The sequence below is a fragment of the Engraulis encrasicolus genome, chromosome 7 (assembly GCF_034702125.1).
Source record: "Engraulis encrasicolus isolate BLACKSEA-1 chromosome 7, IST_EnEncr_1.0, whole genome shotgun sequence".
NCBI classification, from domain to species: Eukaryota; Metazoa; Chordata; class Actinopteri; order Clupeiformes; family Engraulidae; genus Engraulis; species Engraulis encrasicolus.
The window spans coordinates 28,117,565-28,133,096 of record NC_085863.1 but is presented as its reverse complement, the minus strand read 5'-3'; the positions used below and the strand labels follow the sequence as shown (position 1 = coordinate 28,133,096).

Here is a 15,532-nt window from a genome sequence, read left to right as displayed (position 1 = left end):
TGACATGTTAGCAATGTCCCTAACTATGCAAGCCTAACCACTTATCACTATTTTGGCACCTATCCACGGGTTTATCTGCAAAATAATGTCATTTCCTTATACATTCAAGACTAACAACAGTAGTGTTTTTTTTCTCTCTCGATATGTTACGGCTTGGTGCAACGAGACAGACACGCACAAGACAGGAACGTGTGCAGTGCCCGGTGCGTGTGGTGAACAGAACTGAGTGACATTCACATACAACATCAATGACAAAACGAAACAAAAAAAGTGTGAAAATAAAATAAAAGGTACCGTACCGACTACCTGGTGCACAATGAGGGAAAAAAAACCAAAAAAACAAACCAAAAACAAAGACATTGGAAGTGTACTCCTTTGGCAAATTCTGCAGAATTCCATGCAAGCCAATAACATACATTAGAAGAAAATAGATACATTTTTTAATGACACACGCATACACACATACACACACAAATATGCACTCACGCACACACACACCCACACGCACAAACACACACAGCTGAGCAGCAAAAATATTAGATTATGTTTGGTATATATTAAGGGTGGTAGACTGTGGGAGCTTCAAGATTAGAGAAGGGTTCGTTTCACCACCTTTGTCCATAATACTGTGCTTTTTGTCCATTGTAAGGTTTTTTTCTCTTTTCAATATCCTGCTAAAAAAAAGTTGGTTTGAGTGGGTAGGTGGATTTCTATTGTCATAAGGCTAGAGGGATTATCTATTGTTGTGGGCTGTTTTTCAAACTCACTGGGACAGAGCGTTTGACCTCAATCACTTATTAGCTCGTAAAATGTCCCCACTCCACCCAGCCTACCCTATGCAATACTAGAATACAGAAAGGGGCTCGTTTAGGGTTCCTATGCATTGACCGAAAAAATAGTTGCCCACAATCGACTAACACATTCTCTTGTTTCCACTACTCACAATGACCTCTGAGTTGCCTAAACCAAAAAACCTCAGGCTATCTGGAGTTCAACCACTAACAAGGTTCATGTCAGGGCATGACTTAGCACATTTTCAGATGACGTGTACGTATGTGTGAATTGTAGCTGAGTTAAATGTTATACAAAAAAAAAAACAAGAACAAAAAAACCTCAAAAAATTTGCTCAACACAGAGTCTCCTATTTAAGGGACTGTACCCTTGACTTAGTACGGCATGGCCTTTGACTACCGCCTGCCTGAAGGCTATGGTGTGTGAACAAGACCAGAATATCTGCGCGCTTGCATAAGATGTTTTCGTCGAAGCATTTTTTTTTTGCAAGCTTTACAACATGCTTGCTGTGAAAAGAAGAGCATGCTGTGTGGTGGCAAGAGTTTTGACGGTAACTTACTGTGAATGTCATACACTACAGATTAACTGCTTTCATTAGCTATACCAAATGATACATTTCATAGACTGTATTTCTTTTACTACTAGTGTGGGCAATACTAGTTTTTTTCTCTTCCAGATGAAAAAGAACATACGTTTGAAGATTTTTTGTTAAAAAAACAAAAAGCAATTTGACTACTATACCTGACACTAGAATGATACACGTTCTGAGCACTTTGATTGGTAGCCAAAATGCAGAACATACACAAACTGTTAAAGTTTTCTGGCATTAAAAAAAAAAACGTTAGCAATAATGTCCTCACGGTTCCCATTTCCACGTGTGAACAGACAGTCCTGTAAAGTAAGTAAGCGTTTAGTTGTGTGTGTCTCCGTGTGAGTTGTTTTCTTTTTGTCTTTTGTTTTGTTTTGTTTTGTTTTGCCAGGCTAATTTCTGCAGTGGTGCTAACTGGTCAGTCGAGATGATGTCCCATTATGACACTACGTACGAGTGGCATCCAGTCCGAACCCCTTGTGAGTAATAAGTACCACGAGTTGGAGGAACTCCACAGTCTCGAAGAAGGGTAGGATGGATGCCTGGACGTGGAGAACAGGAGGTGCAGGCAGAGCGAGAGGGTCAGTGAGTCAGGAGAGTGGAGGAAGAAGGAGAGGATGAGGAGGGAGATAGGATAGAATAGTGGACCGGTATTCCACTGATGATGATTCTCAACGGCGTAGCCCATCGATGTAATGTCCCATCACACATCAGTCCATCATCCATACACGTCTCAAACACAAAGAAAAGAAAGAACCGTTCCCCCTAACACCACAGCAGGGAAGGCTGGGCTGGGCATGCAATGCAGCACACACAGCAGTTGGCATCGCCTTGGCCGGGCCGGGCCGGGCTTGGCTGGGCATTGCCGAGCATCACGATGCCGCCTGCTTGTCCAATCCTCCTATGATGATGCCCCCAGAGGCGGGCTTCCCCAGAATCCCAATCCCAGCCGGCATGCCGGCGGCCTTGGAGGACACCGCCGTGGTAACGACGGGCACCTTGGAGGGCGCCTTGCAGCGGCACCCAGGCCTGCGGGCGCCATCGTAGCACTTCTGCGAGAGCTTGGCGCAGCCCACGGCGGGCAGGTAGCAGAGCAGGCAGGGCAGCGCCAGCGACAGCACGGCCATGAAGGACCAGCGGGCGCAGCGGTGCGAGGGCCCGCAGGAGCACGGCCGGTCGGCGCACGAGCCCTCCTCGCCGTCCTCGTCCTCGGCGCAGTGGTAGAAGACGCCCTTCACCAGGCACATGCAGGTGGCCGCGTCCACCAGGCTCTGGGCCGAGCACAGGCAGGCCTGGTGGCACACCCAGCAGGAGGGCAGCGCACGGGGCAGTGTGCACTCGGTGCAGCGGCACTTGCCGCAGCGCTCGCACAGCAGCAGGTGCTTGGCGGCGGCATCACCCGGGAGCAGGGAGCCGTCGCGTACGTCTAGCACCCCCTTCAAGTCCGTGCCCCCGGCGGGCTTGGAGGAGCCCAGCTGCAAAAGCTTCGTCTGTACACCTCCTCCTCCTACGGTGTTGATACTAGTTGGGGGGGCTTGGCCCAGGGAAAGTGGCGCGAGGGGCAAGGACGATGACAAGGTGGTGGAGGAGGTGGTGGTGGTGGTGGAGGAGGAGGAGGAGGAGGAGGTGGTGGTGATGATGGAGGTGTGGGAGGCCAGCGTGTCTTGCACCGGGGTGGGGGCGGCGTGGTCCAGCAGGCGCTGGTCGGAGGAAGTGCTGCTGCTGGAGCTGATGGAGCTGGGCCGCCCGCTGAAGCTGATCCACGGGTGGGTGGAGTCCTGTGTGTGCGTGGGCTGCTGCTGGTGGTGGTGGTGGTGGTGGTGGTGGAGATGGTGGTGGTTATGGCTGTGGTGGTGGTTGTGATTGTGGTTGTTATGGTGGTGGTGTTGGCCGGTGCCGGTGGTGGTGGTGGTGCTGCCGGTGGAGGCTGCGGTAGGCAGGTGGTGCTTGGGCAGCGGAGGGTGGTGGTGGTGCTGGCTGTGGTGGTTGTGGCTGAGGAGCTGGGGCTGCTGGCACACGGCGGCGGGGCTGTCGATGTAGTCGTTCTCCACGTGCGAGGACTTCATCTGGTCGATGGGGTAGATGGTGAGCGGGTGCTGGAGCCGGCCGTAGGGCACGCGGCTGTCCAGCAGGGGCTGGACCATGATGGAGGAGGAGGATGAGGAGGAGGATGAGGAGGTGGTGGAGGAGGAGGAGACCCCGGGGATGTGCTGGGGCACGCGGGACTCCATGCGCTAGGGGTGGCTCCGAAGAGAGGAGAGTGGCACGGGTCGTTTCCCCTTCAACTTCCCTCCCCTGCGTTTACGTTCCGTTTCCTCTGGCACAACCGGCCGACGGGTGGGGAGATGCACGGCACCTGGCGGTCAGTGCAGCTAGAGAGAGGGGGGGGGGGGGGGAGAAAAGAGAACTGTGTTCAGCTGACCCATACACCTACACAACCTATAAACTGCACATGGACACGGTTTCCATGTGGACATGGCTTCCATACTCCATATCCCTTTGAGGAGTACTATCACAAATATGTGATTAGAATTTTGCCACAATGTTGAGTTCTTATTATGATGTCATAAGGACTTTGCAAGATTTTAAATACAGACTTCTATGGGAGCTCTAGAGTGTTCCAGTAAAATTCTAGAACAAGGAAAAAAGTCCTTATTCCTCAAAGGGATATACAAAGAAGGATGTAGCGCTACTACCAGGCATCTCTGTCTGCTGTGTTAGAAATATTTTCCCCTCATTTATTTACACTGTTTTATTTCATTTTGATTGACATTTGTGGTGAAGACGCTTCATCGACATTTGTACTTTTCCTCCGCAACCAGTAACACCACCGGTTTGTGACTGTAAAATGAAGCCAATATCAAGTGGATTCATAAAATCACAAAGCTTTGTTGGAAGTGTTTTGGAAAGCCAGCATTTCCAGCTAAAATGGCTGGCGTCATTTCACTAGTCATTCAGTTCATTGCCTCCCTTCCGTTGGACACCCCTAACACATGGTCTACCACAGTTTTGTAATGTAAAATTAGGCTAAATTCATTGGACTTGATAAAACAATAATAATAATGCCGCTGTTTGGAATGCACTCTAAAAAATAAATTTAAAAAAATCTTATTGCATGACTAATTTCAAAGTTCATTTATTACATTTATAGCTTCCTTCCATTGAGCACCCTACACACACTGACTGGTAAGGCATGCCTGTCTTTTTGAATGCTTCCTGTCATAGAAATTGAGCAGAGTTGAAATTTCAAGGCTTGTTACAAGGCCCAGGGAAATCCCAGCAGAGCTATCATTTATTCCTCAAGCAACTATTTCATGGCTGCTATAGCCTACAGTGCAAAGGCAACTAACATAGGCCTACGCATCCCGAAAAAGAAGTTTTACAACCCTCAATTAAGAGCACATTAAAATCCTTAAAAGCTTAATCAAACGCTTAACCAGCCTTACAACAACAGCTTATGCCGCCATCCCTGTGCCACACGCACAAGTAAAAATAGTAAAATGTAGATAGTGCCAAGTAACTGAAGTCCATTTTCGGATCTATAACCACTGAGAGGTACTTCAAGGAAACACTGCGGATACCAAGTGGGTACAGACCACGATGGAGAGCTGAACTAAAGGCGAGCAACCGACATGCATGTATGACTCATACTATGACTTAGACTGTGGAGAGAGAGAGATATCTAATTGCAGCCGGAATATGTCTCTCACACTTAGCCGTGCACACGGTTATACTTACACCTGAATAGGAAATGTATTTTATAACATAACCTACTTGTAAATATGCCATTCACATATTAAGACTGTGCTAGTTTTTTTTTTTTTTTTTTAAAGCCTCATCCGTTCTGCTAAGAGAAAATGCTGAACACTAGAGTTGCTAAGCAATTGTGTAGGCTAATGAATGCGTGTTTGGTGTTCCTCAATGGTACACATAAAGCCGACTTCCTGTCCTTTATATTCCAATGCCAAAGGTTGGCCCTTCGACAGTGTCGTGTCATTTTCTGTAAATCCTGCGCCACCTTGAACATGTAGCTCATACTTATACTTTTGAGAATGTCGATCTATGTCTTTCGAGGCACATATCATCTTATTTTGAAAATTGTAATGATTTGGAGCTTTATGTTTTGCCCTTATGTCAGCATACATGGCCTGTGCGCACCTAAGGCGGTTCTGCAAAGAACGATATGAATTTAACTACTGCAAAAGATAAACCTGTTGCGACATAACATATATTGGCAGGCATACAAGATGTGAATACAAACATCTCTATATGCCTTTAAAACCTAAGCAGATGTTGACGGCGCTCTCCGTCTAAAAGGGTCTAACAGGATCTAAAGCGAATTGCCGAGGAGACAAGTATGGTATAATAGTATCGAAGGAGTCGTTGATTATTATATATTGTAATGCCTCGATATTGTGTGTGTGTCTATCGTTGCATGCGCGTTAGACATCGGAGCTGTGACTCATTCCGACTTTTATGAGGACGCTATGGTTCCCTCAACACGTTGAAGAAGATAGGCTGGGGAAACGTTGCGCACCATTTGTTATGCGTTAAACGGCTCGGCAATCGACAGATTGTATGTATTTTGAGATTTCGTAATGGAAATGATAACAACCCTTGACCTCTCTTCCTGAGTGACAAGCGCAAAATCTGCAACACATAAGCGTAATGCAATGGTCTGCGATACAACGCGAGCAACCTACTGCCCATGAAAATGGCACCAGCATGTCCCTCGCCGACTCGTCGTCAGGCAAAGCGTTCGATATTCGTCGAAATAGCCGATCGAGAGAACTGAAAATGGGCTTTTTCTCTCGGTGTAACCTCTATCAGCGCAAACAGAGCTGTAAGCGCACAGCCTCGTTTGGATTGGAAAGCTGGTTAGGTAGGCTATTGAATTCAATAGAATACAACAGAGCCGCGTCTATTGCAAAAGAACGATGTAGGCTACATATGTGTAACAATATAGTTTCGCATTAGACTGATATCTTTAAAAAAAGATAACGAACCATTATTGAGATCTGATGTGCAGAGAGATTGAAAATATATAAAATAACAGGCACACTTACCAGTTGAAACAGGCGAGGCATTTCCTAGTCTGTTGAATCCAGCTTCTAGTTAGTGCGTAATGTATATTCCAACGATACAGATCCAAGGTAAAACCACGTCAAGGATATAAAAAAAACCCTGACCACAATCCGTTCGAAGTGCACTGCAGTGGGAACGCTGGGTTTTTGATACGATGTTGCAACTACATGAGGAAAATGGCTTTTTATGAATGGGAGGGTGAGACACGTACTGCGCAGATGCCTTGACAGATTTTTTTGTGAATGGGAGGGCAGAGGAACTCACAGCGCAAATGCAGCGGTTACTTTTTTATGAATGGGAGGACTCCGAATTTCATTGCGCAAGCGTGTAACCAGAATTTCATGAATGGAAGAATGGGAGGCTTTTCGTCACAAGGGCAATGTCGGAGAGGATTACATGAATGAACCAGCGCTGCGCCCCACGCTATGCTGCTTATTTATGTATGTAGTAGCCCACTCATCCATTCACTTAGACCCTATAACCGAGTCACCCAGTCGCTCTGTAATCCAAATGAATATTTTGCCTCCTCACCCCACAATGCATTATTTTTGTGTCGAATAACACCTTCACATACGCCACAAACTATTTGATATGTTCAGCTTATCACTGGAAACGTCTTCATCAGTCCATTATAAAACTGATGAACGTGTATCACACAAGACAACACCTTGTTGGCTGTACGATATCCCGTTCAAAGTAGCCTAGTCGCATTGCACGCTTTAGGCTATTTCGTTCTGTACATTCCCTGATAATAAAATGAGTGTCGCCGGACATGGTGATATCAGACGACCAGCAACTGGCGGCATGTATTCGTTTCAGCCAGCACATTGAGGCTATGCAAACGTAGCCTCTTGAATTATATAACATGCACCCTGGGCCGCAAGACTTGGCCGCTGAATCCAGATGGTGCTGGCTACATTTCGTCATTTCTCGCAGCCTATTTGTTCAGGCACTGATTAATCTTTAAACTGTGCATCGCCTGCACTTTATAATCGCACAGGAAAACACGGTCAAGAGAACAACCTCCATGACTTGACCAACATAAACTAGCTTCTACTTCTCTGCGTTGCCTTGGCTTCCCCCCTGCCTGGAAGACGACGTATGGAAAAAGGTTCACGGCAAGGCTATAGAGCTGGCGAGGCGAGCTGTAAAACGCACGTTTATGGCGTTCCGCGGCGAAGCGCGAGCAGCAGGCTCTACAAAAGAACAGGATGTTGTTGATTTGTAACGAAACCACACGAAGGAAATGAGTGTGAATTTCCTTTTTAGCATCCCACTGTCTGCGCTGCCCCCACAGAGCACTCCCGGCCCGCGGCTTGACTAATGCTGTCAAAGGTTAATGGCGAGCTCCTACATTACACTCATTTCCATGACAACATTGCCTTCCTCTTAAAGAGAAATTTGAATTATTTCCTGGCTGCCATGTAAGAAGAAAGCCTTTGTGTTAAGCAGTGGCGGACTTAGCCATTTGGGGGCCTAAGGCGAAGTTAGCTAGGGGGCCCATCGGCCCACCAGCCCACCGGCCCACCGGCCCACCCAAGTGTGTACCCCCCCCTTGAAAAATAATAGGCCTAATAATAGCCTAATAGGCTTGCTAAGAGATGCTTAGCTCACAGCATCTTCTGTATCACAGATACAAAATTCAAAAACTAAGCTCTCTACAACAGTCAGAAGACCTCTTGAACATAATGTGCTTGGGCCAAGTTTTGCTTTAGACATTTAGACAGTATTCAATGTTGACATATTCAACATTGCAATCTTCACATGCACATCAATCAATTACACATGGGCATCAAAGCCTTCTCTCTCTCTCGCTCTCTCTCTCTCTCTCTCTCTCTCTCTCTCTCTCTCTCTCTCTCTCTACCCAGACCATTGCAGTGGCAAACACAGATCAAAGTTCAACGACACTGTGAGAAGGTGAAGTTTCCCTCCCCCTTCTCACTGGCTAAGTTAGCCTATTTTTAAAACTCACGAACGGTGTATTTATGAACATTTGTGTTTACTGAACTGTCGGGACTTTGGCGAGCGAAAATACACGCGCACACACTCGTACACGAGCACACTGGCACACCTGCGCTCGCAATGAAACACTTTCTCCGAACATTGTCATGGCCATGGGCGGAGGCGCGCACCGTCAATGGCAGGATTCCATCAGTGACTTTTGGGAGGGGAAATGTGTGGGGATTTTGTCATGTTTATTATTTGTGACGATTATGAATGTGTACTTGGGCAATCTGCGTTCTATGTGGTTATGTTTTGAGTATTGTGTTTAAACTGGCTGTTTTTGTTTGGCGATGGTCGGAAGGAATTGTGAGACCAATCGCGTAGGCTATTCTAGTCATGCAGCGTTGAGTGAGTAATTGAATTAGTGAATAATTGGCTGGCCCTAGGAAATGGGTGTATTTAAGCCGTAGTCAAATCGTTGATGTGAGCGATTTTGATTGAGAAGCACCTGGTAACCAGTAGGAGGTGGCTTCGCCTAAAACTGCTGCATATCGGTGTAAGCAGAGCGTTGTGCTGTTAGACTTTGATGCTGCAGAAGTAATTTTGAAGACTGTCGTATTTTGTTTGCCAGAAGTGTCCTGTCCATGTGTTTTGATGCCCACGTGCACATTTATTTTCTAATGTCTGGTGAAAAGGTAAATAAAAAGGCCTAATTATTTTTGATACTTCCGACTTCGTGCCTCATCATCTCCACTCCGCTCGTTACGCACACATCCTTGACAGAGAGGTAGCAGTCGCTCCCTCACAGACACACATAAAAATAGACAGTAAGATTGCAGTGTATCATTTTGCCCAAATGCCACCACCGCCACACCACCAACTGCGTGTGCACATGACGTATTGGACGGCGAGCAGCAAGCATCTCAAACTGAATTGGCTACAAAACAAAACACCACGGCGGGTGAATTCCAAACCAACCAACTGAGGCATAGTAGTAGCAATAGTTCCAATTGCCATTACACACACAAGCGCGCGCGCACACACACACACACAATCAATGTGACTTACTATGAGTAGAGTGCGCTGTCTTTTGTCAATCACGTCGGCGTTTCTCCAGGCTGAACTTCCACATCACCTCCTGTTAGCATCCAGAACTAGCCAGCAATATCGCCACGTAACGCAGTTCATTATTAAAAACTCCAGCATATCTACTGGAGCTATGGCTGACATGTCAGCTAATTCTGCGATGTTCTAAATCTCGCCACATCGCATCAAGTTACAGAATGTTCCTTAAAAGCTGCATGCTTGTTTAAGCCTTTCCAAATTTCGACAGCATGTTTCTGAAATCATTTCAGAGAGATTGAGAAGGTTGTCTGATGATACAGTAACCGATGCACCGTGCAAGCGCTTAAAGGCTGCGTCCTTTTCAATGGAATAACTTACTCGAGCCAATTCCAGTTCACATCTAGAGGAAAAGCAACGCCTTTTTGAAACAAAATATCTAACGAGGTATTCATTCAACAAAACTTAGGGTTATCAGTGCCGCGGCCATTCACAGATCCATCAGTGGGGATAGCCACAGTAGTTGACCTGCTAGTGCTACAGTGTAGGGCACCGTTTCCTTGTCGCTGTCCGATCCACGGAGATAGTCCAGGCTTCTAACATGTCATGTCGTGGGTTATCCAAAGTTACCGATGTTGGAGTTTTAAAACATTTACGCACAGTGTTATCCATATTCAGGAAAGCACAAAACTCGCATGTCTGTTCACCACCTAGAAATGTCAGTCACCTCGCTTGAGTCGCTTCCGTCTTCAGCGCATTCGCGGAGGGACCCGCTGCGCATATATGGGCAGCAATGCGCACTCACAGTGCGTTCCGAATGCGCCGTAATTACGCATTGTGCGCATTTGAGCTGTGCAGATATGCGCAGGCATGTTGTGAGGGAACGTAGCGAATGTTTTGGAACTCGTCTCGCGCACATGGCATGCATGGATGGAATATTCCATTTTAACACGAAAGAGAGGGGTGTGCACGGGATCTGTATTTGTTTGTAATGTATTGTGTTGCTCTTATTTCCAATTTAAACATACAAAATTCATTATTTATGAAAATTACCATTTATTTGTGAATTACTGTCCAAAGGGGCCCCAATTACTATGTGAAATGTTCCGCTCCCAGTCAGATGGGGCCCCTAAATTTGGGGGGCTAAGGCGGGGCCTAAGGCGGTTGCCTAGCAACGCCTCTATGCAAGAACCGCGCCTGGTGTTAAGAGCCGCATATCTATGACATCAATTTAACAACATGTTTATTTGTCTAAGCATTTCCTGATGTGATAGTCAACAAGATAAATGATTTAACATTATATAGGCTATTCTGAAGGGGGACATTTTTGACTGTCTTTGGTGATGATTGAAACATCAAATTGCAGAGGTTGTGAATGATGTACCATATCATTAATGTTGTGTTTTCCTCCATTCACAGAAACAGACCTTCGACTGAAAATGGGATTAGGCTTCCGGCAAGATTTCTCTCCAGTCCACTGCCACCCCACAACACTGGATTGAACTCATGTTTTCATAAGCATATCACGTTTCACTCCATGTGTGGAAATGTTAGTACTCTAAGACTCTGTAGAACTGGCCAAAGTAAAAGTAGAAGTAAATTGATGGTGTAAGTACAACACTAGCACATGATATTACATAGGTCTAGTGGTTACACCAGTTATTCCATTGTAATGAACTGGCTATACATTGTTCTGACTGAAAAAAACTAAAAAGAAACTCCCCAAATTTGATGCAACCAGGACCGAATCAGGTACATCGCTCTATAATTTATCTGTAGACCAGTCACTCTCACTCTGACAATTTCACGCTGACCACCTGTGTTACGCTATGTCGAGAGCAGCAAACTAGTTTCCAAACTTACTCAAGATTGCAAGTCTTGATGTGTTTTTGTTTTACTCTCACCTCTAATAGGCTAAATACGTACAATGGGGTTCAACATAATTTTGAAGAACAGTTACGGTATGTGCTATTTAACAAGAGCTGTATGCTGTGCAGTCTTCTTTCATTTTGTTGTAACATCTGGATATTTTCAGGAGAACAAGCCTACTTGCATCTCTTGTCTACCTGTACGATGATGATGGTTTTATTCCCCATGCCATGAAATACCATTTAAAAGCAAATGAAGGTGATTACGAATGAATGCAATTTCTGTGTTGTTGCGGTTTTCCAGACAATGTTCCATCTGGCATACACAATCTAAAGACAGTTGTCATACAAGCACTCATGCCAAAACTTTAGTATTAAAAGAAGACCTGCTGAGACCACCATCACCATCACCATCACCATCATCATGGATGAATTTCATGGGTGTAATTAATATGGCATAACATTGTTTTGAGATGGTTATAAAAAAATTGGCTTTTTTGAAAAATCGTGTCGTCCACGCATCTCTGTGTGTGTGTGTGTGTGTGTGTGTGTGTGTGTGTGTGTGTGTGTGTGTGTGTGTGTGTGTGTGTGTGTGTGTGTAAGGGGGGAGAAAAGAGGAAGAGAAGGAAGGCTAGAGAGGAAGAGAGGGAAGGGAGAAAGGCAGAGAGAGAAAGGGAGGGAGCGTAAGAGAGGAACGAAAGAGAGAGAGAGAGAGCTGGGGGCAATCTCGAAGAGAAGGAGGGCTAGAGAGGGAGAGAGAGGAAGAGAGGGAGTGAGAGAGAGGAACGAAAGAGAGAGAGAGAGCTGAGGGCAATCTCAGCCATGCGGCCCCAGCCAGGTAGTTTCAGCTCCTCAAATATTGACTTCCTGAAACGGCCGAAAGAGGCGTTTTCACAGGCTTTGTTTGTGTGCTTAGGAGTGGGGATAGCATAGGTCCTCGCAGCACAGGAAAGAACTGCGCAGCGCACTGCACGTGGCTGTGTGTGTGTGTGTGTGTGTGTGTGTTTGGGAGAACAAGAGCTCAATGTGTGTGTGCGCACGCGTGTGTGTGTGCGCAATTTCCTTCGGGATGAATCAACTATGTCTAGTAGTATGTTTGCATGTATATAGGCCAACTGTATATAGGCCTACAGTATTTTGGATTTGTCTTTCCTTGCCTCATCTTGTTTGTGTGTGTGTGTGTGGGTCCCTGTTTGACATGGTCAGTTGTTTTGGTGTTTTCTGTTGCCAGTAAGGTTTTGGGTCAGACCATTTGTCATCGTTACCAGTAGAGTGTGATTGCTTAATATGTACACATGACTACAGGGGAGGTCTGTGTGTGTGTGTGTGTGTGTGTGTGTGTGTGTGTGTGTGTGTGTGTGTGTGTGTGTGTGTGTGTGTGTGTGTGTATGCGCGCACGTGTGTATGTGTGTGCAGGGAAGCCGACAAGGGGGGACAAAGGAGTCGCTTGACCTGGGCCCAGGGAGAGAGGGGGCCCAGAATTGGATCCTCATTCCATTCTATTGATTGGGTTTAGCGCCCTTTCTGATGTTTTTGTCAGCGACCCTGTGCGTGCGTGCGTGCGTGCGTGCGTGCGTGCGTGCGTGCGTGCGTGTGTGCATGCGTTTGTGTGTGTGTGTGTGTTCATGTGTGTGTGTGTGTGTGTGTGTGTGTGTGCTGTGTTTGTGGCTAGCTGTGTGATTCCATGCCTGGCAGCTGCATGACATGTTACATACTACATAGCCAAGTTGTGGAAGTCGACTAACTTCCAATACAATAATCTCTCTCCACAGGAATGCACTCCGGAACAAAGGGCCACCCAAAAAAATGAATGTGTCAAGCAAGCGATTTCTTGTAATCCTTCCAAAAAATGTCGTCGTACATCTCTCAGTTTATGCGATTAACACGCACACACACAGACACACGTGCGCACGCATGTACGCACGGACGAATGCACGCACGCGCGCACACACAGGCACTCTCTCTCTCACACACACACAAACAGACACACACACACATGCGCACACACACAAAAACACAACATGATTGACACACAGTCATATTTTCATCGTCTGCGTTCGCTCCAACAGGAAACGGCTCGGTTTCCAGAGTTTCTAAACAAACTCTCCGATGAGGAAGTGGTTTGGGGAGGGCTGTTTAATTTGGAGTACACTCATTAGTATTCACTCCCAATTGCTGTTCCACTTTCAAGGCAGAAGCAACACACACACACTCTCTTGGCATGCAACCACTGGGGAGATAGTCCTGCTCCCCTGTATGTACACACACACGCACGCACGCATACACACACGCACACATGCGCACGCACGCACACACATGCGTACGCACGCACACACGCACGCACGCACACACATGCGTACGCACGCACACACGCACGCACGCACACACTCGCATACACACACACACACACATACACACACACATGCGAACGCACGCACGCACACACACACTTGCATACACACACACACACACACACACATACACACACGCACGCACACACTCGCATACACACACACACACACATACACACACACATGCGAACACACGCACGCACACACACACTTGCATACACACACACACACACACACACACATACATACACACACGCACGCACGCACGCACACACACACACACCTCCAGTGGCGGAATTGTCCTGCAATAAGGGAAGTGTGTGTCTTTTCTGTCTTGCTGTCTGTCTTGCTGTCTGTCTGTCTGTGTGTGTGTGTGTGTGTGTGTGTGTGTGTGTGTGTGTGTGTGTGTGTGTGTGTGTGTGCTGGGGTGGGGGGTGCTTGAGGTTAGCCCAGCTCTACCTGTACGTACACGGACGCACACGGACACAAATACGCACATGCATACAAGCTACACTTGCAAACACACACACACACACACACACACACACACACACACACACACACACACACACACACACACACACACACACACACACAGTTGGTGCAGTGCCCAGGGTGTGCTTGCTGTGCGGGTGAGGTCCAGCGTGGCTGATGGGAAAAACAGGCAGCAGTCTCCGTCTCTCTCTCTCTCTCTCTCTCTCTCTCTCTCTCTCTCTCACTCTCGCTCGCTCTCTCTCTCTCTAAGTCTGTCCAAGTGACGGACACTGTCCAATTTCAGCAACAGATGGAGGGAAATCTTCCGTATATTATTTTCAGTGTATTTGTCTGTCTTTTTTTCTGTCTAAGTATTTATGTGTATTTATGTATAGCCTATATGAAAGTATGTATGTATGTATGTATGTATGTATGTATGTATGTATGTACTGTATGCGTCTGACTGTCTGTCTGTCTTGCTTACCAGCTGTATCTATTTGTCTGTTTATTCATCTGCCTTTGCCTACAGTGTTTGTGTGCAGATGGGAATTTGTGCGTGCATCTATGAAGGACAGAATGGGAAAATGCTTACATGTGCATGTGTGTGCTAATGTGCTGCTGAAATCGGACTGTGTCCGTCACTTGGACAGACGTAGAGAGAGAGCGAGAGAGAGAGAAAGAGAGAGAGAGAAAGAGAGGGACGGAGACTGCTGAGTGTGTGTGTGTGTGTGTGTGTGTGTGTGCGCGCGCCTCTATGCTTCTGTCCTGTGCTTGTGGAATGTGAGTGGTCCGTCTGTGAGGTTCAGAGTATATAACCCGGTGGTTCTTAACCTTTTTTTTCTTAAAGCCACCACCCCCTCCCCTTCCTTGTGCTTGAGATAAGCCGTATTCCCCTAACCCAAACTTCAGCATGTGTGCGTGTCTTTAATATACACAGTGGACTGAGCTACTCATAATATCGTAGAAAAGCAGGGGGGCTGTGTGAAGGTAGCCAGGCCGCGCCCTCGTAGTGACGCAACACCTTTAGCGTTGCTTCTTGTCAGTACAATACAAATATCGTTTCTGATTTCCGGAAAAATCGGGTCAACCATGCGGTTTGGGAAATGTTCATTGTAATGCTCTTGATCAGAGGCGATTCTAGGGTCAGATGGGGCCCCAAGCGAAAACGCAAAAAAATGAGCATTTGAACCAAAATCGCCACTACTGTGGTAAAATGTGGGCTGTTAATCACTATCTAGGGCAGGGGTCCCCAAACCTTTTTCTCTGGGGGCCACATTATCGTTCCTGACTGTGATCAGGGGCCGGGATCAATCATGTGGGCTTTATACTAGGCCACTGCCTGTTATAACCATAATTTCTAGCACAAA

At 46.6% G+C, this 15,532-nt stretch overlaps 1 protein-coding gene across 1 annotated transcript; it reads right to left on the bottom strand.

Annotated features, from left to right (window-relative positions):
• Nucleotides 1–281: 281 nt before the first annotated feature.
• Nucleotides 282–6,616, bottom strand: spry4 (sprouty homolog 4 (Drosophila)). The gene is made up of 2 exons (XM_063203191.1): nt 6,448–6,616; nt 282–3,753 (listed from the first exon to the last, which is right to left on the bottom strand). The coding sequence occupies exon 2, from the start codon at nt 3,610–3,612 to the stop codon at nt 2,254–2,256; it is 1,359 nt and encodes a 452-aa protein (XP_063059261.1). The 5' UTR covers nt 3,613–3,753; nt 6,448–6,616; the 3' UTR covers nt 282–2,253.
• Nucleotides 6,617–15,532: the final 8,916 nt, after the last annotated feature.